We start from the raw sequence: 21,814 nt of genomic DNA, 5'->3' as shown, positions 1-21,814 counted from the left end.
GGGAAATAAGTGCTAGAATAAGTCATGAGGAGGCAGAGCCTGGAAAAGTCTCCAAGTTCCCGGACCCATGTGGGAAAGCAGCCTCCTCCATCCCGACCCGACAGGAGGGCTGTGGGTGGTGTCATTCCGGACGGGACAGCCGCACTCCTGCCGTGCCAAGCCCCCACCCACGGCCCGTCCTTTGGGAAGTCTGCGTGAGCTCACCCTGAGCGCTGCGGGGCTGAAAGCCCACCTTGAGAGGACTAGGAGTTAAAGGCACGACGTTCCCTAGCGTATTCTTTACTGCCATCGCTGTGCGTGTATTTCTCGCCCCTCCAAACCGTCCAACTTCCCAGGCTCCGTCTGCCCTGCCCGGCCGGGAGCAGCCAGCCCCATAGCGGCGAGGGGCGGGGCGGGGCGGGGAGTGTGGGCCGAGGCCACCGCCCACCCCGCTCCGCAGGCCTTAAAATGGCGGCGGCGGCGAGTGGCGTAGAGTGCACAGCCATGGCGGGACTGCGTGGTGTTGTGGTGTTGCTGGCCGCGGCCCTGATGTTTGCTGGCGCTGTTCTGGGCAGCGAGGAGCGCCCCCGGCTCCTGGGGGCTCCCGTGCCCGTAGGTGAGAACGACGAGGGCTTGCAGCGGGCCCTGCAGTTCGCCATGGCCGAGTACAACAAGGCCAGCAACGATAAATACTCCAGTCGGGTGGTGCGGGTCATCAGCGCCAAGCGGCAGGTGGGTGCGGGGCCGGCGGCCTGCCTCTGTGTGCGCGGAGTGCTGCGAGGGTTGGGATTTCTGGGGTTAATTCGGGCTGTTCTGCCGCTGACGGTGGGTGAAAGCTTGGGGCTTACAGCTCTGAATGCTAATGTTGCTTTATGAGCTGAGGCGCCCTTGTTTACTGATTAAGAAGCTTCGCTAACTTGTTTACTTGGATCTTGGCTCCTGTTTGTCACGGGATGCTGAGTGTCTTTTCTGTGAAGGTTACCACACTGCTCTGTCTGTACTTTTTGGATGGTTGTGCCAATGTGGCAGCAAAAGGACCTTCTTTCCTGTGAGATTCTTCTCTTTAGAGAGCTCTTAGCTATGTGCTGCAAATAAAACTGCTGCTGCCTGTCATCTTGTTGCAGCTCGTGTCTGGAATCAAGTACATTCTGGAGGTTGAGATTGGTCGGACAACTTGCCCCAAGTCATCAGCTGATCTCCAGAGCTGTGAATTCCACGATGAGCCAGAGATGGCTAAGGTAGGCTCCAAGCAGGGTGTCCTGCTCCCCAGGTTCCTGGTGCCTTCCTTCCCTGTGGGAAGGTATGGGCAGCATCACCTGTCTGCTTCTAATGAGATTAGATGCGTCATGCCTTTAGACTGGGCAAGATGCTGCCCTTGCAGAACTTGTCTTGCCACATAGTGATCACAGGGGAAGAGAGACCTTCCGGCATGCTTAAGTGGAGACTTCAGGCTGTGGTGCATAGTAGGAGTACACATATCTCAATCTTCTGAGTGCGTGTTATGCAGGGTTATGCAGACCCTAAGAAGGGTCTCCTGGCTGTTAGTTTGGTGCCCTAAGTTCTCGTACTCAGCTCCTCCCATGTGCGTGTGAACAAGCTCAACTCAGTCCTCTTTCAGGAGACTCCCATTTCTGTGAGCCTTGGGCTAAGCAGAGATCACAACTGGATTACCCTGGAGTAACTGGATTACCTAGAGTTACTATATCACACTGCATGCTGTTTTCTTAAATAATCTAGCTTTTCAGGTTACAGCACCATATTGTTTGCCTTACTTTGGTCAGTGTCTGGTTCTTGCCTGTTATTTCATTCCTGGTGTTCATTGGTAACAGGCTGTACTTTTCTCTGCATGCTCTTTGTGCCTGCATGAGAACTGACACTGCTCAGAAGTGATCCACTAAGCACATGGATAGAAGCTTGCCTGTGAATCAACACAGCTGCCACTGTTAGGCAGGCAAGCACAAACAAATTGGCTGGCTGTGTGGGCCGGCCTGCCTGTGCCCTCAGAGCTTATGTTGGAGAATTACCCAGGCTGAGAGCTGTACAGCTCTACAGTTCCCCTCTGCAGGGAACTAGTGTGTGGAGGTGGCTTGATATTGTGAAATGTAGACTGCTTGGCTTCTGTGTTAGCATTTAGGATAAATGTGTAGTCCTGAGCAGGTTCTAAATTTGGGGTTCTAGAATGCACTGCTGGGAATGTGCAAATTCAGGGTCATAAGAGTGGCATACAGTCAGGGATCACAAAATGGAATAGATGCGAGTAGAACAGTGATCAGTGACGCTGTTATATGCTCTTAATATGATAATTGCTTTCTTTTTCTTTCTCCTCAGTATACCACATGCAACTTTGTAGTGTACAGTATTCCTTGGCTAAACCAAATTAAACTACTGAAAAGTACCTGCCAGTAAGCCTCTCTTGGCTCCAGCAGTGACCAGCAACCAGTTACTCAGATGGAGGAAAAAAGAAGCAATAACATGAATCAAGATGGGTTGTATCGCTGCCTGTTAACTCATACTTCTGTATGCTTGTGCTATGCAAGTAAAACTATGTAATCTTCGTTTAAAACACAGTATGATCTTAACTTTATTTTTCCTCTTTGTAGTTATATTTTGGAGTAGCTGTTTGTCTCCTCCCAGCTTTCCCAATAAAGCAACTCCAGTGTTGAGGATAAACTTGGTGTCCCTGTGAAGTGACTACTGTAAACATTAAAACTCAGTTCACCATTGCTGTTGTGTGCAGTTGCCTTTATATGAGTGCCTGGTGTCTTGAAGGGAGAGTTTATATATATTTATCAGCTAATGCCCAAAGGATGGGGTGAGAAGAAATGTACGGCAGGAATAAGTTTTGTGCGAGTTGAAAGTCTGTAGCTGTTTTAACTGAAGAAGTAAAGAAGTGTTTGGGCTTTGAAATGCTGTAGCTTGCAATGCCATCTTTTGGAAAGGTTAACCAGAACTTACATGAAGTGTGTGATCAGTTTCTGCTGGAATTCTTCTCCCATCAGCTGCTGTATTGCAGAGCTCCATTTGTTTATGCAGCTGTGCTGCGTAAGAATTACCTGTTCTCGTGTCTTTTGTATTGCATTGGAGGTGTCTGGGAAACACTGACTTCCTCTAGCATTGTGTCTTTACAGGTTATCTTACTGCAGCTTTAGTTCTGTAGTGTTTCCAAAGATGGAAGCTCAAAGACTTCCAGTCTGAGCAGTAGCGTGGCTAACTTCATTTATAACATGAATTATCTCCACTAGAACTGAAGAAACAGCTGCTTCAGTGTTTGTGGTTGGTCCATCATTGCTTTCATTTGCAAACACATATAGGCACAGAAAAGCCTGGAGGGTGGTCAGTGGCAGCAAGCCTGGCTGGGGAGGAGGTGGAACTGTAGTCTGGCTGTAAGCTAACTAGGGCAAACTTGAGTGACATCTGATCAGGGTACGAGCTATTGAGTCAGCAGGTGGAGAGGATCTGTGCCATGGAACTCTTAGGGCAACTGGCTAAAGTCTTTCCTTAAATTCATTAGTTTGTGGGGAAGTCGAGGACACCTGCTTTGAAAAGGCATGTGAGATAACCCTTATGCCTTAGCTTGAGGATAATTTAGCACTAAAATGATAGGAAAGTTACTGGCGCGGGCTGAATAACTGACAAGAGACTTCCCTCAGTGGTTTTACAGCAAATGGATCAAGTCTGCAAAACTTGTCTTTGTTCTGCATGTTGGGTGTTCCACAGACACAGCCCTCCAAGTCTAAGTGTGTGTATGAGCCTGATGGGTCTTTCTGCTGAGCACATCGCTGATGTTTCAGTGCCTGTGGCATCAATTTGTGTGTCACAGGGAATGACAGCTCTGGATTCAGGAAAAGAATCCTACTTTTTCAACACCTTATAATGCGATGTCCTGCTACTCGGGCAGAAGAGAAAGGTTCTCTGAGCAGATGGTAAGTAAGAAAGGACTTATTTTGTCTTGTATCTTTATTCTGAAGTAAACGCACACCCTTTGGTGCATGTCTTACCCAAACTCAAAATAAGCTGTATCTTTCCATATCCTATGCTACTCCTTCAGTCATGGGACTGGTATGTCCAGGTCTGGTGGTCCTGTTTTGGAGGTGAGTAAACTAAAAGCAGTGTAAAGAAAAGCTGTACAAGTAATCTGAAGAAAGCAGCTGTTAATAAGAAGCGTAAGGATGCTGTTACTCTTTTCTTAATAAAATGATGCCTTGGTGAGAGTGATTGCAATCACATCTTTGGGCACGGGGTGACTTGGATCTAATGAAGGAGAACAAATGGAGTGTGTGACTAGAAAGTGGGTGTTTCTAATGGAAAATACAGCTGCCTAATGAGGGAGCGAGTTTCCCATTGCTTTGTTGCCTTTCCTTGGAGATGAGAGAGCTCAAGGAAAACCAGCCTTAGCCCAGTCCATGTTCTAGTACTCACTGCAAAGTGGAACTGTGTGAAAATGAGGTCATGGTAACTGCAAGGTCTCTCAGCCAGCTTAGCAGCCTTACATACCTTCCTTGGAAGTGCATCTCTTATGGGCTGCTCTTTTCTCCCAAGGGAAATGCCACCTCCCCTCATTGTTGGGGTTTGATGAACTTGCAGGGAATGAACTGGCTGCCTGCTGCCAAAGATCTGCATCCAGGACATGCTCCGATCCAACAGGAATTATTCTCCTCCTTCCACTCCATCGTACCCCTGTCCCTGCTGAGTGCTGCGCTCAGAGATAGCCTGTTTCTATTGCGCGTCAGGTTAGTGACTGTGCGGATGGTATCTGGGTCAGTGTCCCTGCTGAGTGGCTAAATCCTGGTGCCAAGCTGCTCAAATGTCCTTGTTTGTCATTTTTTTTCCTAACTGCACTCTCCATTTTAATGTTCCTAGTCCCTGTTTTCCAGCTTGTCTGTGTAAGGACTAGGTAAGGGGAGTCATCCTCTTTTATTATCCTGGCTTGTGGCCTAGTCTCGTTGGTAAGGAGATGAGGCAAGGAGAAGGCAGGGTGCGAATCATAGAATCATTAAGGCTGGAAAAGACCTCAGGGCTATCGCGTCCAACCACCAACCCATCCCCACCATGCCCACTAACCATGTTCTTTCGTGCCATGTCTCTACCTTCCTTGAACACTGCCAGGGACAGTGACCCCGTTCCTGCCTGTGCCAATATCTCACCATTCTTTCTGGGAGGAAAGCCAAGCATTTTACCACCTTAGCTGTATTTATTAGACAGCAGCTCTAAACAGCATGTAGGGAAAACAGTGGATGTGCCAGGGAAAATGAGAGTTTGGACGTGACAAGCTCCTGCATTCGAATGTGTTGTGTTTTTACACTGAAGAGCGCCAATGACTAAGGATGCAAATGAATGGCACTGATTACCCCATCCTCACAAGCCACTGAGTGTTGGTCTCAGTGACCGTCCCTGTGTGCACTCCACCCGGAGTAAATGCTAAAAAAGCCTGACCTAATTTAAGCACCTTCTGCTGTGGGCTGTTTTACTTTGTGTTTGCAACAGGATAAGAGCATTAATGGGAGCTCCTCTGCCAAGAGCATTCTGCTTGGCAGGTCTTTCTGCTTGGCTGGATGGTGCTAGCTGGGTCAGCTGTCAAAACCTGCCTGAATGCCAAGCCCTCATTTTCAGCTGCATTCACTGCCCGAGTTTTTCAGATATCAGCTGTGAATGGCAGATGTGAACAAGTGATCAGGGTCATGCTTATTTCTTTTAGTCTCTTGCTATGTTTTGCTTGCATGTGATGGATCAGTTCTGGGGTTGCGCTTCCTTAAAATCAGGATAGTCAGAGTGTTTTCCTTGTGAGCTATTAGGTGAGGTGCTTTTAGGCTGGCATGGCTCACAAATTCAATGCTTTTTCCTGTCTCTGGGAATTGGGGAGATTGAGGGCTGACAGGCAGTGAAGCACAGCCCTTCTTAGCAGTATCCGTCACACAGCTCTGTGGGCCTTTCTGAGATCCTTGAAGCCACCAGCATTCCTACTGCTAGAGACACTCTGCATGTAGCCTAAATTGCAGTTCTCTGCAATTATGAAAGCAAATGACCATGTAAGAATTCAGGCCACCCTGGAGCCTTGCACACTTAGGGCTGAGGTGGCCAGCACCATTTGCAATGTGTATACGCTCTGGGTGTCTATTTCTTAGCTTAAGGCATAGAGACCTCTTTCATGAGGTGATCATTACCTCAGAGCTGAGTGGCTCCAGGCTGGACATGGAAGGCTAAGGAGTGGTTTTGGTTCTTGGCTGGCTTTGGTGAGAGGAGCAGGCAGCCTGCCTTCCCTGCAGCAGGTCCTTCAGCAGGCTTTTGCTGCTGTGCCCTTGCGGCTTAGTGCCACAGCAGATCCTGGGACTAGAGGAGACATAGTTGCATATCATCACTCCCATCCCATTGCCCAAACTGCGTGAGCCTCCATGACTAGGATTTTGCAACAGAGAGAGAAAGGAGAAGCTCACACACCCATCTCCATGATAAGCCAGGGCACGAGTGTTGGGGTGTGTGCCCTGATTATTTCCCATGACTCTGTGTAGTGCCCTCAGTGCTTCATGTTGTGCCACCTCCAGCTTTTTAAGTATGCAGGCTATTGTTGGTGATCAAAAATTTCTCCTCTCTGTATTTATTTCCTGCCTGTTCCTGCAGATGGGTCTCTTGCTTTATAAATAGGTGTCCTGGTTCCCTAATCCTGGCCATTTGCAGCAGCAGTCTATAGGGGACACTGTGACAGCATTACTTTGTCCTCCTTAGGCCGGGGAATGGAGAAGGAAGAAGAAACTTAATGTTGAGAGCTCAAGATTTTATTTTATGTCAGTGATAATAAATAGTAATGTCACATAAGCAGTTAGGAACCAGCACAAGTGCTTAAACTGAAACTTCCTTTCTGTCCCCAATGAGTACAGGTACCACAAAGGCGCTCCCCCAGCTGGAGAAGGCCTGAGGCCTGGCTGTGGAACTGGTTTTGCTCCTTGAATATACAGGTTAGCAAGAAAAGTGTGATTTCAGGTGAAGGAGTGATGTTGATACTGACCAGCTGTGCATGAGCTGTTGTGGCTGAGGGGTGGAAGCAGGGAGCAAGTGCACCGCTGGCCTGCTCTCATCAGGTCATTATGAAGTCCAAGCCCAACCCATCCCTACCATGCCTGCTAACCATGTTCCTCAGTGATGCGTCTCCACATTTCTTGAATGCCTCCAGGGTGTCTTGAACACTCCCAGGGCACTTTGTCCCAGTGCACTGCCACTCTTTCTGAGAAGAAATTGTTTCTAATGCCCAACTTAAATCTCTCGAGGCTCAACTTGAGGCCATTCCCCTCTCTAGTGTTCTCCAAGAGCTCCTTAGGAAGGTGGTAAGGCCTGGTTAGGAGGAAGGAGCAGGGCAAGTGAGGGAATGGATGAATTTCCAGTCTGAAAAGCATCCCAGTGGTAAACTTCCTGTTCCCTGTGCTGAGCTCTCACGCTTTGCAGCCTTTCACGTGTAACCTGAAAGCTTTCCACAGGGGGTCACCATCTCACAGAGGATGCAGGACCTGACTGGGGACAAAACCGGCCGGTTTCTTATCTTCCACAAAGCATGGCAGAGCCAGACCTCTGCCACAGCCCTGTTCCTTATGCCAGCAGATACATGGCCACCTCCTTCCAGGTGTGTCCTGGAATATCTGAATCAGAGACGTGTTTTCCTTTGATCACCAGGACGCAAGAACAGGAAGGGGAATGATACTGCCTCAGTATGGCCCTCAAAACCTTGGATACCGCAAGCAGACATCTGCAGGGCTGACGCCCATTTTTGTGGCTGTTTACCTGGATGTTTCCAGCAGCCCATGAGCAAATGCAGGGCCTCCCTGCTCTGCCCAGATCCTGCAGTGATGAAATGATATTCTCTTTTTCAGTCCGTTGCCTTAAAAGACGAGATGGAAACCGGATGTTCTTCCAGCGTGCTCAATGAACTGCAGGAGTCGTAGCGTATTCATGATAGATTAAATTAATTTAGTGATTATCTGGATTCCTGGCCTAACTGAAATGTAGTCTCTCATGCTCTTGCAGCAGTTGGTGTAGCTTTTCCAGGAAGAGCTGCTGACACATGTCACCACATTGCCTGTAAATAGCAAAGCTGCTGAGTATCAGCTGCTTGTGCCAATGGGAGAAGCACTGCCTCTGGTCCCCCTCTGTTGACACCAAAGACATTTAACTCTGGCACAGAAGCACCGAGTGGGAAACCACTTTTCTGTTGCCCCAAATATATTTCAGGGCTCTGTGCAAAGCCAGTTAAAATAATAGGCACACTTCAGAAATCAGCAGTGAGTGTCCCCCCCTCTAGGAAATCATCGTATAGTAACTGGATGATGCGGAGGATTCGATTTATGTAAATACCTGGGGTTGTCCCATGGATTACTAAAACAGAACAACAGAAGCTTTGATCTAGTTGGCTCCTGGACCCCCAGGGCTATTAACTTAGATAAACCTTATTTGCTTTGGAATTGAAATTAGCTTCCTTAAACCCCACCAGCATCAAGCAGGTGTCTCTTTTTGAGCAGGCCTTTTTTAGAGGTAGGCTGATATTAAATGGCTCACAGCTCAGGCAGGCACAAAGGACTGTGCTGTGGCTATGTAAATGATGCACTGTGTGGTATAATTGGGATCGTTGTGCAGAAGAAATGAAAATCATGATTGGTTTTTTGTTTGCTCGCTGCTTCCTTCCTTGTTGCTGGATTTTGTACCATCAATTAGAAGCTGACTTGTTCCTTGCCTGTGTGAGAGCCCCTTGTTCGAGGTAAGGCTGGGAGAACTGCTAATTGCCTTCTGCCAATTTGACCAGGTCTTGATGGCACAACAATGAAAGCACCAGCTCTGTTGCCCTTCTTTAAACACACTCCATGATTATTTTAGTTGCCCTTCGATTCAGGGAGACAACAATGCAGCAAGATTCTGGTTTCTGAACTCAGTAACTGATGAGTTCTTCAGACCAGAGCTGCTTGACACGAGGTCAGAGCCAACTCTGTACTCAGACCACTGCCAGAGCACAGGGAAAGCACCTTCTCGCATCCCTCTGAAGATGTGAGGGAAGCTGAGCCTGCTGCTCATTGCCTGGAGAGCTCTTCCAGATGGCACCATACTAGAGGTTCTTGCACACTGGGAGATGGAGAGGGAGGCAGCTGGGTTGTGGGATGTTCACAACCTCCTGTGTTGGAGGTCAGAGTGAGTGTGACAGTGCCACTTTTCCCCGGCTGACTGCCACCTCTCTTGCAAGGACACACAGCTTGGTGATGCCTGAACTGCGCTGTTTGTAGCACTTCACAGAAGCCTAATAACCCAGATATCACAAAAAGCTATTATTGTTAATGCACGTCCGCTTGTACTGAAGGTCTTTGCCCTAACTCAGAGAGAAAAGCCTCATCAATAAAATACTATATGCTAAAGCTTCTCGCTATCTATGCCTTTTCTCTGCTGCCACATTCACCTTTCCACCTCTGGGGCCTACAGCTGGGACTTCAGTCTGCTTCTATAGAGAAATTGGGCTTTCACAACACATAACCCTGAGATCCTGGTATGGAGGGGACTGAGTGTAGCAGTGGAGGTCCTTTTCTCCTTGGCTTTGGGTCTGCTTGGATTTAATATTCCTTTTCTTAATATTGCTTACTCACATCCTCTTCCTGTTCATCACTCACCACATTTTGTTGGGGGGAGTTGCTTCATCCTTTGGTGCCTTGGTTTCTCCCAGTGTGTAAGATGATGGTAGTAGTGGGGTGCTTGTGGAGAGGAACACTTTCTATTGTCTGTCTGTCCCTTGTGGCACATGGGTCAATGTCCTGCATGGAGAAATGAGTTGTGCCACGCAGCATCAGCGCCTCGCACTTTCCTGCTGGTATACAGAACGCTTATGATCATGTACGTAGTCCGGAAAAGAAACATTAGGATTTAATTATATTGAATTTCTCTGAAGTGAACCCACCTGTAGAGTTGAAATCTTAGGGCCATTTTTTTTTTTTCCAGATAGCGCTGCGGGTGCCTGGATGATTTTCAATGAATATTTGACTATAAATTGCTTGCCTTATTTTCCCGTTCAAGTGTTCCCAATTCTCAGTGAATTAAAAAATGATTAGAAGATAGGCTTTATTCATTCTCATAAAGGAAATGAAGAGTTTCAGGCAGCGGAAGGTCTACGTTTTGCACAGAGTGAGGCAAGAATATCAAACTGCTTCTTTTGTTGTGCAATTTTCTTCTGATTTCAAAGTTTTGCATGGAACAAGCGACATGAGGCTGTGCAGTTCATTACCCAAGGTAGGGAAAGTGCCTCTGGAAACCTGCTCTGGAGAGGTACGAGTCGTGAGGAAGCAACAGGAGCTAGAGAGCACACACTGTCCTCCTGACCACACTTGGGTGCTGATCCTGTCTCAGGGTGCCCCTCCAGCCAGGAGATGCTGTTGGAGGGTCTATGAGGACAGCAAGGTATCACTCTACCCGTTCTTTTTCACTGCCCCTTGCAGACAGGTGCAGAGGACAACCTGCTGCTGGCATGTCGTGCCCTCCCAAGCTAACCACACTTTCCTGCCTTGATGTCAAGGGGTGCATTATGAATTCCTTTTGCTACCACCAGCATGTGCTACAAAGGTGTGCCAGGAGCAACAGCTCCGTGACAGCCTGCAGAAATACTGGGGGTTTAGTTACCTGCTTCACCCCAGGACTAATCAGCCTTCAGAGCCTCAGGCGAGTTCACTGTTTCAGGGACTGGATTGCTTCATCTCTTTAAGAAGTTTTCCTGCGTCTCCTTGAGCTGCCATACATGCTGACAGTTGTCAGAGAGCTTACACACGCTGGTGTTGGGGAGAGCCATGCTGCAGCTGGTTTCCTCATTGGTCCTGCAGATTCTAAAACAAAGAACTTACTGAATAATGGCAGTGCTGTTTGTTGTGCTCTGTTGGATTCTTCCTTCCGAATATGCCCTTGGTACAACAACTGGGCTTTGGTTTTGTGGGGAAATATGGCTTTTTCATCACAGCTGCTGGAAAACACAGCTTGTGCATCTCCTTCCTCGCATTCTTACACTGCTCTGCTTGAGCTCCTGCAAAGGCACAAGAGTCTGTGCCTTTGTGGTAGAGCCACCTACATCCATATGGAAATGCCACTGGTCTCAGGAAAACCAACTGAGAAAGAAATGGGTCTAAAACACAGCTGTTAAAATAAATGTGTCTAAAACCGGTAAATCCCCGTCCAGACCTGCCCTGCATTCTGCTGTTGTCCCAGGACCTGTTGAGACCCTGCTGACATTGGCACAGGAGAGCTGACTCTGGAGGCAAGGCTCCCTGCAAGACATCCACAGCACTGCCAAAATCCCCACCCAGCAGGCAACAGTGCAGAGCAAGGGCTGTTGGACTTGGGTATACCTTCCCACCTGGTGCCTGGCACTTCTTTATTGCAAACAGTAGCCAGCCCCAAGACAGGGGCAGGCAGATTCAGCAGAAATCTTGGAGGCAGAAGTATGATAGCATATTATTTGTTGCACATTCATTAACATTCAGTTTAATAACAGTCCGGGCCCTTTGGATTACAGTGCTCTTTGGTCTCCCCAGTGTGGAGGGTGATGGGTTTGAAGCCATTTCTTTTCTCACCCCTCAGAGGGTTATTCCCAGAGCCTGCAGGAAGGAGGCAGCTGCTTTGCTACTGAACTGAAGGGAGACACCAAAACAAAAAAAGTACCATCAAGCTTCTAACTGCAAATAAGTGATTTGCAGCAGAAACATTCAATTTTTGATACTGACTTTAACATGAAAACAATGTTGTTCTTCAAAGTACTGATTTCAGCTGATCACAAACCTACGATGCCACTTTTGTTACAGACTGGTGCGATGTAATTCTATATGGGAAACTGCTGATCACAGCCTCAACCTCTGATTGACCACCTGAGGCAAGCAAGGAGTCAGCTGTGGGAGCACAGGTGAAGGTAATTCAGCTGTGCTACCAGAAGTGGTGGAGCCTGGCTGCCCCTCTCCCAGATCCCATTTAAGGGCTGACCACCACTAAGGCAGGATTTCTTTGCCTGGAGATTGTTCCTGTGTGGAGTTTACTGCAAACCTTCAACACTGGTGAGTGTTTTCCATTTGTCATAGATTATCTTTCTATAACAATAATCTTTTGTATGAAACATCTGTTTAATCTCTGTTTTACTACTAACTCTATAATTGTATGAATTCATGATTGTTTCCCTTTGGGAAAGGGAGAAAGAGGGAGGAAGGAGCAAAACTCCTTTTTGATCAGTCCTGCTTCATTAAGGTAGAGGAAGCAATAATCTCTGCTGCAGCAATTGCTCACCTCTGCTATTGGCCTGAGCTGCAAATGCTCAGGCTTCATATGTGCTGAGTATTGCAGTGTAAAAAAATCCTTCGAGTACATTTCTAAGGAGGAGAGCAAAGGGCAAAGTGCATCTACTGGAAAGCTGGAAGTCCTTCCATTCTTAAACAGCGACAACAAAACATAGAGAAGGCCAGGATTGCTTTCACTGGGTAATGCTCTGCCTATGAATTGCACTCAGAAAGCAGACTATTATGCCAGGTTCCTCCTGGGCTTTCACACCTTGGTGCTGAGCTGCAGGCAGCACATCTGCAGCTGTTCTGTGTCCTTGTGTCCCAGCACGGCACTCTGCTCCCCTCCCTCTTCTTTTCCCCACTACCTGAACCAGCATTAGCTCAGCAAAACAGTCCTGCATGGACCAGTAGGGAATGAGAATTTGCTCTGCCTTGGGCACTCATGCAAAATTCATCCTTCTGAGGATTTTTTCTCTCTGTCTCCACAAGTTTCATGTATCAGTGCATACATTTTATCAACACAAATCAATACTTATATTTTATCAGCACAAGTCAGAAGGGTTTCTTGCAGTATGGAGTCTGTTGGAGCTATGCTCTGTGCTGTGCATTTAGGTAATGCCCTGCATGTGAAGTGCATGTGCACAGGAGTTTCACAGCTGAACAAAGGCACAAGATGTTGGTGCCAAAACGTGCCTGCAGCTGAGCTTGCTATAAGGAAGGGTCCGAGACTCAAGTCAAAATGTTCTTTTCCATCTTTTCCCCAGAGGTGTGCCGTGCAGTCACAGCAACGTGCATTGAGCTGGAAAGGACTCAGAGTCTAGAAAGGAGTTCTAAGATTAGATATGGTTCTTCAGATTAAAAAAAAGACTTTGTTTTATTGGCTCAACTATTCAGGTCCTTTGGATCCTGAAGCTGCCGCTCATGGTTGGTGGTTTGCAGTCTGATAGTGATGTACACGCAGTGTTGCCTGTCTTTGCACTGCCTCATGAGTCTGCTACATTGAAACCAAGAGCTGCAGCTGAAAACAATGCGATGCTTTATGTCTGTGGAGGTAGAAATCCTACAGCAGCTTGCAGCCTTCTACAGCAAAAGACCAATTTTGGAATGATATTCTCTCCATTAAATAGGAAGAGTCTTGTGTGAGGCCCCTGACGTGATCCCACACCACATCTGTAGTGGAAATGCAAGTCATGGTTTGAACCAGTGATTGAGCACCAGGTGGGAGGGCAGGGCCATCCCAGGGGAGCTCAGGTGCATGCAATGTTCCTGAGTATCCAAGCCAGGTTCCACCCCTTCCCAGACCTCACTTAAGGGTTGGCAATGGAAGTAAGGGTATCTCTTTGCAGATCTTTGTATATTTGTGGCCTTCTAAGGGTAAGTGGGTGCTTTCCTTTCTATGCTTTTTGCTCTTGCATCTAAGGTTTTTTTTCCCTGTAGCCTAAGGTCTTGTTGCTTTGCCATTTTGTTACCCTTTCCGTTGCATTACAACATCCTTATATCTAAATTGGAGAGGTATGGACTTGTGTAGTAGACGATTCAATGGATAAAGAATTGGTTGGATGGTCACAGCCAGAGGGTTGTGATCAATGTCTTTCTGGAAGTGCTCAAGGCCGGGCTGGATGGGGCCCCTGGCTGCCTGACCTGGTGGGTGGCAGGTCTGCCCGTGGCAGGGGGTTGAAACTAGATCTTCTTTGAGGTTCCCTCAACCCCAGTTGTTGTGTGAATGTATGAGAAGCCCCTTTCAGAATAACTGTTTCACAGAAAGCCCATTGTGAGATTCACAGCTGATGCTGCACTGGGTAATTGTGTGTCACCCAGCACAGGATCTGGAGGATGCATTGCTGGAGGTGTTGGCAGATAATTTGGGATGGGGAGGTTCTTCTAATGCTATTTTCTTCACTCTGCAGAGGAGAGAGAATGGTTTTTAACAAGAAGTGTGCTGTGACAATGCCAGCCCTTGGGAGGCTTTTCCTGTGCCCCACTGCCTGTGAGCAGGGCTGTGGAGTACCCCTTGCTGCTCTCCTAATGACTTTTTAGGGGAAAGTAAGCAGTTATTGCTGTGACTTTCAGGAACGTTCCTCTCTCAATTTACAGTGAAGTCCAACATAGTCCCTTGCTGCTTTGGAACTGGTGTTTTCTCTGCTGCTTGACTTTGGAATGGTGTCTTTAACTATTAACAGCTCTGTGTATCCCCAGCTGCAGGCTGATGTAGGATTTGAGTTCTGATGCTACAAACCCATTTGAAGGCAGTTTGCTCACCAGCTCGGAAGTTTATATGCCTGGTGTAGGAGCCCCACTTCTCAAATTCTCCATGAGACGAAGCATGTTTCTGCATGATATCAGCTAGAGCAGCAGTAAGCAAGTATTTTCTTCTACAGTCCAGGCTAGCTCTTGGCCTGGAGTGTTCACTCTCTAGGAGTCTGGAAATGGGCATGACTTCTCTCCTGGCTCCACTACTCAGCTGCTGCATGGTTTGGGGCAGCTGGCCATGGAGCTGACGAGTCCAGCATCCCTTCATTTCCATTTAGACTACTATAGCAAAGTGGATTGTGCCACCAGGTACAGCCTCAGGGCAATGAGCCTGGCTTCTGCAGTTTTACAGATGGTTTTGGGAAGAAGTTACATTTCATATGGTGGGTGCTGAGGTAAGAGAGGTTCACATCACAGGTGGGGGCAGAAACAATTCAGTATAAATCAACTTCAGGTGGCTCAGTAATAAAAGAGGAGAATATCTGTGTGGAGATTTTAAAGATGGTATGAAAGGAAAAGATATGGGGAATTACTACTTCAATCAATAGTTCATTTATTCCTGCCTTCCCTAAGGAAGAGGGGAGAGTTGTGAGGTTTTGGCTTTTGTTATTTATTCACTTATTTGTTTTGTAACTTCTTAAAGAATCAGTTATGTTTCTTATACTCCACGTAGTTTAGTCTTCTTGCAGATATTTAAGCTTGCTGCAGTTCCCTTCTGAGCCTGTCCCCTGGCAAACCCAGCCAGACTTCTTTCACCTCCATAGGTCAATAATAATTGTGTTGCCAGTTGAATGTGAAAGATTTAAGAGTTGACTTGGGGAAAACAAGATGACTTATTTTGTGTGTGTGTGTGTGTGTGTGTGTGTGTGTGTGTGTGGATACACTGGCTGGAAGTCATTACACAACATGACTGATCTTTGACAGCTATCAATAAGTGCATTTAGAAGAGGGCTGTATGTATGTGCACTGCAGTCATGGTGAGAATGGGTACTGCCCACATCCATACTGGTAGGTCAGTGCTGCTTCTCTTGCTCCCAACAGCTGGTGTTAAATACATGAATAAAACTAGAATCAGGCAGAACTGCTGTTAGGATGAGGGCCTTAAACGTACAAATTCTGCTTCCTGCCTGCTCCTCACAAACACCAGAGAATGGAAAAGGAAATGCGGTCTTAGATTTCTTTCTAAAATGTGGCCTAGGGGAAATGGCGTGTTTTTGCCTCTTTTTTTTCCCTGAGGTATTGAAGGTGAAGTCTTCCTTTAGAGGATGGAAAAATTCCACAGAGGGTTGTGCACTGCTACCAGAATGCTGATTTTTTTTCTTTGGGAAAATCATTTACTTTTAAAGCCAACAGATGCAGAAGAGATATGAGCAACTCTTGGTGTTGGCTAGCCCTGAACAGCAGCTCTGAGCTTACAAGCTCTCAGCACAAGTTAACTGTGCAGTTAGCTGCTGAGTGTCTGCTGCTGAGTGTCTGCTGCCTTCCTCCTGCACTCGCATTAGGGGATTGATGGAGGCAGGATGTGGGACTCAGAACCTGACTCTGTTGCAACTGAAAGCAGAACTAACAGCAAACTTTGCTACTTTGCTTCCCATGTCCTTGCCAGGATGCTTCTGAATGCACTGCTCTGCCCTGCACTGAGCACGTGTACCTCCAGTCTGTCCTCACTGCAGCTCTGGCTCTCTCTTCCCCTCCATATTACTGGAAAGAAGTGCCCAAGCTGCTCACCATGCTGTGACAATTAGCATCTTCCATGGCTTCTCATGAGTTCCTCTAGGTGAGAGCATCTGTACCTCATCCATCATCTCCTGTTCAGGAGGCTGCTCAGGAGTTAGCCTGAAGTGCTGCAATTCTGATTTACAGACTGAGGGGGTTATCCATCACTCTGGACAGAGAGGCTGTAACTCAGAGCTCAAATCTAATGCCTTGAGGGAGGGGGGCAGGTCAGCTACAGAACCTAGGGACCTGTTCATACCAGCCTTTTGCTGAAGTGTGTTTCCAGGTGAGCTCAAGAGCTGCTCTTTAAAGACCCATGGAGCAGTTTCAGATAACTGAATCTGATGAGCCTCCAACTGAGCCTTGATGTCATCCAAGCCATGACTGCTGCAAGCTGCTCTTGTCTTTGGGCCCCGGTCATTGTTTTATCAGTGACTTTTGATGTGTTTCTGGTCTCTTTACCTCAATGGTTTCTCATCTCTAAAGAATGGTGACACTTCACATTAAGACTTCAAATTCAATGCCCTGTTAAACTGTGAGGTCTTCAGGGCAGGAAATCTCTCTCACAGCTTCACAACAACTATTAGCCACTCTGAGCTTGGAAGTAATGCACACAGTTGCTACCTATGCATATGATCTGTCAGTTTTGCTTTATTTCAAGTAAACTCCCAGCCACAGAGTTCTTCTTAACACTGATATGTAGAGGTTTCTTCAACTAAATATCTGTATTTTTATCCTCTTCAGTAGGTTGTTAACGACCTTATGAATTTATGTAGTCGCTGGGCACATGTTTCCCAGAGAGATTATTTCTCCATTTAACGTAAATAGCAAAAAGACCAAGACTTCTTACCCTGATCTCCATGGAGTTGATGTTAATTCCTGCCTTTCACAGGCGGTTTTCACATGGCTTTCCTGCATGTCAGCTCTGTTTTTGTGGCGCTGCTCAAGCATTTCTTCAGAAAGTAGGTGGTGTTGGCGAAGTCCCAAACCAAAGAGTAAGAAAACCAGAGTCTTGAGAAAGAGTCTGGACAAAAGCAAAACAACAAAAACAACACACAGAAAAGCAACCAGCTAATTGGCTTCCTGAAAGTTTTGTGCCCATTTGCTGTTGAGTTTAGAAGTAGAGGCTCTTAAGGGACAATTCTGTGTGTGTGGGAGGGGAGAGGAGCAGTTTCTGGCTGAGTGTTGAGAAATACTCTGTAATCTGCTCAGACGGCTGAATTTCAGAACTATCAAATATTTGTATCAAATCAATTATGAACAATGTATGGATCCCAACTTATTTCCCATGTGATATATATATATATTTTTTTGGTTCATTTGAAGCAAGAAATAAGTTTATAAAAGGGATGATCAATCAGTGCATCGCTGGGGAAGAGCAATGAAAACTCATTCATTGCATTATGCCTTTGGAACAAATAGCACAGTCCAGCTAGAGATTTTTATGAAGTGGGAAGCTGCTTTCACCCAGGGGGAGCAACTCTGAAGCACCTAATATAGTTGTATGAAGGAGTTACATGAGTTATGCTCTGAAATTTAGAGAAGCTTAACAAAGAAGATTGTGGGGAGAGTTTGCTTCTCTGTATTCTACTGGCATCTTTGAAATAACTGGAAAACCCATCCCCAGGCAGCAATGTAAATCAACTTTCACTGGAAAACCGATAAGTCCAGGTGCTTAAGGAGAAATAAACAACAAAAACGGCCCTAGTTTTATTGCAGAGTCTGTAATTCAGTCAGCTGGTGGTTCTTGCAGCCTTCGTGTATTACAAATATCCTGCATTCTGAAGGCAGAGATGAGGACCTCTGTGGTTGGAGGTTCCTGTTCTTTGCTTGGGCCGTAGAGGTTGCTGTGGCAGACTATTGTTTCAGGCATGAAGTGCAAACATTGTCCAAAGATCTGTGATGAATGTGCTCCTGGTGACTTCCAATGTAGTGGGGTGCTCTAAGCTGGTCTGCTTTCCTTTCCTGGTGATAAGGAAGGAGGCTGAGAGGCAGGAGTACTTTCCAGGGTTCTTGTAGGAAACTTTAAATGTACTCAGCTGCTTGCTTTGTTCCAAGGGGAGGAAGGGTTTATGTGTAGGAAAGGTGCTCAGCTTACATCACTGGAGCAGCAGCAGGATGTGGTGGTTTTAAACCTTGTAAAGCTGTGCCTCCTGAGCCCTGCAAGCAGGACGCTGAGCTACATTGGTTACATTTGGAGGAGGGTAGCTGTGGGCCAGCTTGGTTGTCAGTGCAGGCAGAAAAACACTTCAAGATGGAGATCAGGTCTGCCTAGGATCTGAGTCCTCCTCCAGCTTATGAGTTCATAGAATCACAATATCCCAAGTTGGAAGGGACCTGCAAGGGTCACCGAGCCCAACACCAGGCTCCACGCAGCACCACCCAAATCTGGTGTCTCAGAGTGGTGTCCCAGTGCTCCCTGAGTTCCAGCACTGGTGCTGTGCCCACCATGCTCTGGGGTAGAATCTGTCCCTAAATCCCACCTGACCCTTCCCTGCTGCAGCTCTATGCTGTTCCCAGAGAACAGAGCTCAGCGCTGCCATCCACTCCCTGTAACAAGCTGCAGCTACCCTGAGCCCCCTCAGCTCCTCTGCTCTGGGCTGAGCAATCCCACTGGCTTCTGTGCTTCACACATTCCTTGTTCTCCATTCCCTTCCCCATCTTTGTAGCCTTCTCCATGTTCCTGCTGCTATTTGCCAAAGACGTACCTAACAGGACTCTTTTTGGCAAGTCCTTCCATGCTGACACTTGCAGCAGAGAAAGACAAGAGTGATCTGACCATGACTTTTAGGTCACTATCATACAGGTGATCATCACCAGCAGGAGATAAGTCTCAGGAAATATTGCTGACAGGAATCCAGGAGATCGCTCCGTGTCCCACTGCCTCCAGGCAGCGTCAGCTCTCTTTAATCCATTTTAGCTAGCTTGCCCTTAGATGACAGCGGTGCCAGATATTAAGCATGGTAATAAGGAGGTCTCAGCCTTTTTTGGGATTGAAAGTGTTCTATAGCCTAAGCTGCATAAAAATTACATTCCTTTACCTTTCTGTGAACAGATGTAGGAAGGGTTGTAAGGATTCTGCAGGTCTTTGTGCAGGAGAAAGCAGACTGAGATTGCTGGAGGGCGAGCACTAAATGAAGGTGCAGAGCTCAGGCTACAGATGAGGATGCGCTGGTCCCCTGCACGGCAGCTGGCAGCTCCCTTGAAATCTAAAGATCAATGGAGCTTTATCAATTGAGAATCCAACCTCGTCTCTTTGACATTACTTATTTATAAAGGACTCTGCTATTTAATACCTTCGGGCTGCCACCGATTGGATCAACTGGCTGGTTCAGCAAAAAAAGAGAAGTTCATTAGCCTTCCTGGTTCTCTCAGTGTGGGAGTGCCCAGCTTGCAATCTCTGCAAAATCACAGCTGATTTCTCCCCAGAGCAGTATTCCAGCACATGGATTTTTAACTTCATCCCTAGACATCAGCAAGGCCCATTGATTTACCACCGGATATCACTGCAGTGGGAATAGTTCTCAGACTATACCCTTCATCTCTCAGGCAGGAAGGTGAGATCATGCAGCGTGGATGGGACAGGTGAGGGTCTAAGGGATGCAATTTGTGCCTTTCTCCCTGCAACTCTTTGTGGAGATATTAGGTGGGTCACTGCTGGGTGAGCACTAAAGGGAGGTGGCAGTGCAGAAAGGAAGTCATCAGAGGGACGGAAAGGGCTGCAGACACAGGGCTGGCAGTGGCCAGGGGCTGGGGGCAGCGGGCTTTGGCTGTGGGCTGCCACAGGCAGGAATTAAGAAGAAATTAATGTTGGTGTTGAAGCAAAGGGCTCCCTGCTGTGATGAGGAGTGATGAGGAGAACCATACCTCACAGAAGGGGGATGAGATTTGTGTGTTGGAAAAGCAAGTAAGAAGAAGATAACCCTGCTAGCCAGAGATGACTCCTATCATCTATAACCACTGCTGTGAGATACCTGGAAGCACTGCTTCTCTCACAAGAAATTCAGGTGTCTCCTACTGGAGTAAGGTTCCTCTCTACTACCAGCACCGTTTTAGCCTCAGGTGGGATTGCTTCCTTTGCAGCAATTATGATCTCAGGCTCTTTTCCTTCGCATCCCTTGGGCCACATTAATATTTCTCTTCATGCTCAGCTAAGCAGCTGATTGATTCTTCCTGGGGCTTTCCCTGTATTGGCACAGGCAGAGACTGAGCATCACCCAGAACACAGGAAAAGTCAATTACCACCGTGAGATGCTCAGTTGCCTACAACCAGCGTATTTCCTTTTCCAGATACTCTGCCTAAAGCCCCATCACTCTGACAGCAAGAGGTGGTGCTTTATTGCCTCCAATTTAGAAGATCTGAAAGAGGAGAGGATGGAGATGCTGCATCTGGCATCAGTTCTTCTTGCATTCATCCTTCTGTGGTCTGGGCAGCCTGACGAATATGTGTCCTTCATCCTGTGGCTCCCAGTGGTTGGCGGGGTGATTGAGGGATCATTCCTTTCAACACCAACGTGTCTTCATACATTGGTAAACATCTCCTCATCAGTTACAGCTTTCGTGATCTTAGGCATATACATGCGTCACTGTGTTCATGTGCAGGCATGCAGTTATGAAAGCAGATAGTTTGTTAAAAGCATGATAGCACTTCACTTAGACAGGCAGGAGGGATTTGGCAGCTCTACTGAACAGCCTTTAGGATTTCTCAGTATTAAAACAGGCTCTTTGTGGGACACGGCATCTAACCAGGACATCAGATTTAATAGTTTGTTGTGGGATTTTCCAAAGTGCCTCAGGTTTGTTAGAAGGACATTTCTTATCCTTAACGATTTAGGCTCCTAAGTTATTTAGCTGCCTTTGATTATCTCACTACTAATCCTAGTGAGGACCAAACCAAGATCTCTAACAAGCACTGTGCTGCAGTATCTGCCCTTTTCCTCCTAGGAGTGGCTGTGCTGGTTTGGAAGGGAGACTATTAATCCTGCATCGCTCACCTACCTGGGGATAACCATCCTGAGTGTCTCCCATTGCTTTTCCTCCTGCCTGAAGATAGAAAACATACTCAATGAATGCATAGCAATGAAAGACTGAAATTTTTGTACGTGGACAAACAGGGAATTCCCACAGTAAAATACTGCTAGTTGAGTAATACCATGTCCTAGAATGAACTGGGGTCGAAAGTTTTTGGTATATACCCTGGGACTTCAGGTTCAGTATCTCAAGATACATTCCTTAATGCACAGCTTTCCTCCTTAAAGATCTAACAAACATTTGTATGGCTCCCTGCAGTGTTCACAGCTGGGTGTGAATTTAGCCAGCAACCAGCAAGAGCAAGTCTTTGGCTTAAGCACGTGGGGAAATTACACGTGATGAAATTACACGTGATGAATAGTGAAACATGCATGTTTTTGAATAATGTTTGTGCCTCTTTAGTCCAAGCAGAGAACTTCCCAGAGAAAAGCAGTATGTGCTCCACAGCCTTTCCTGCAAATCATTAACACTGCAGCCCAGGTGTTGTTGTGCCTGCTATCAGTACTCAGCAGTGCTGACCATGTTATCACAGCTCTCGTTTACTATTCTTGGATGAATAGCTCGCTCGGTCC

At 47.0% G+C, this 21,814-nt stretch overlaps 1 protein-coding gene and 1 long non-coding RNA gene across 2 annotated transcripts; both read left to right on the top strand.

The window, feature by feature from the left end:
• Window positions 1-432: 432 nt before the first annotated feature.
• LOC140249566 (cystatin) lies at window positions 433-2,702 on the top strand. Its single transcript, XM_072331437.1, has 3 exons — window positions 433-711; window positions 1,104-1,217; window positions 2,308-2,702. The coding sequence occupies exons 1-3, from the start codon at window positions 448-450 to the stop codon at window positions 2,383-2,385; spliced, it is 456 nt and encodes a 151-aa protein (XP_072187538.1). The 5' UTR covers window positions 433-447; the 3' UTR covers window positions 2,386-2,702.
• A 9,280-nt stretch (window positions 2,703-11,982) lies between these two features.
• On the top strand, window positions 11,983-21,479 carry LOC140250440 (uncharacterized). The gene is made up of 3 exons (XR_011903172.1): window positions 11,983-12,026; window positions 20,502-20,741; window positions 21,156-21,479. It is a non-coding gene; the product is annotated as an uncharacterized lncRNA (long non-coding RNA).
• Window positions 21,480-21,814: the final 335 nt, after the last annotated feature.

This window comes from Excalfactoria chinensis, chromosome 3 (assembly GCF_039878825.1).
Source record: "Excalfactoria chinensis isolate bCotChi1 chromosome 3, bCotChi1.hap2, whole genome shotgun sequence".
NCBI classification, from domain to species: domain Eukaryota; kingdom Metazoa; phylum Chordata; class Aves; order Galliformes; family Phasianidae; genus Excalfactoria; species Excalfactoria chinensis.
The sequence above is the reverse complement of the archived record's forward strand: the minus strand, read 5'-3'. Positions and strand labels throughout refer to the sequence as shown.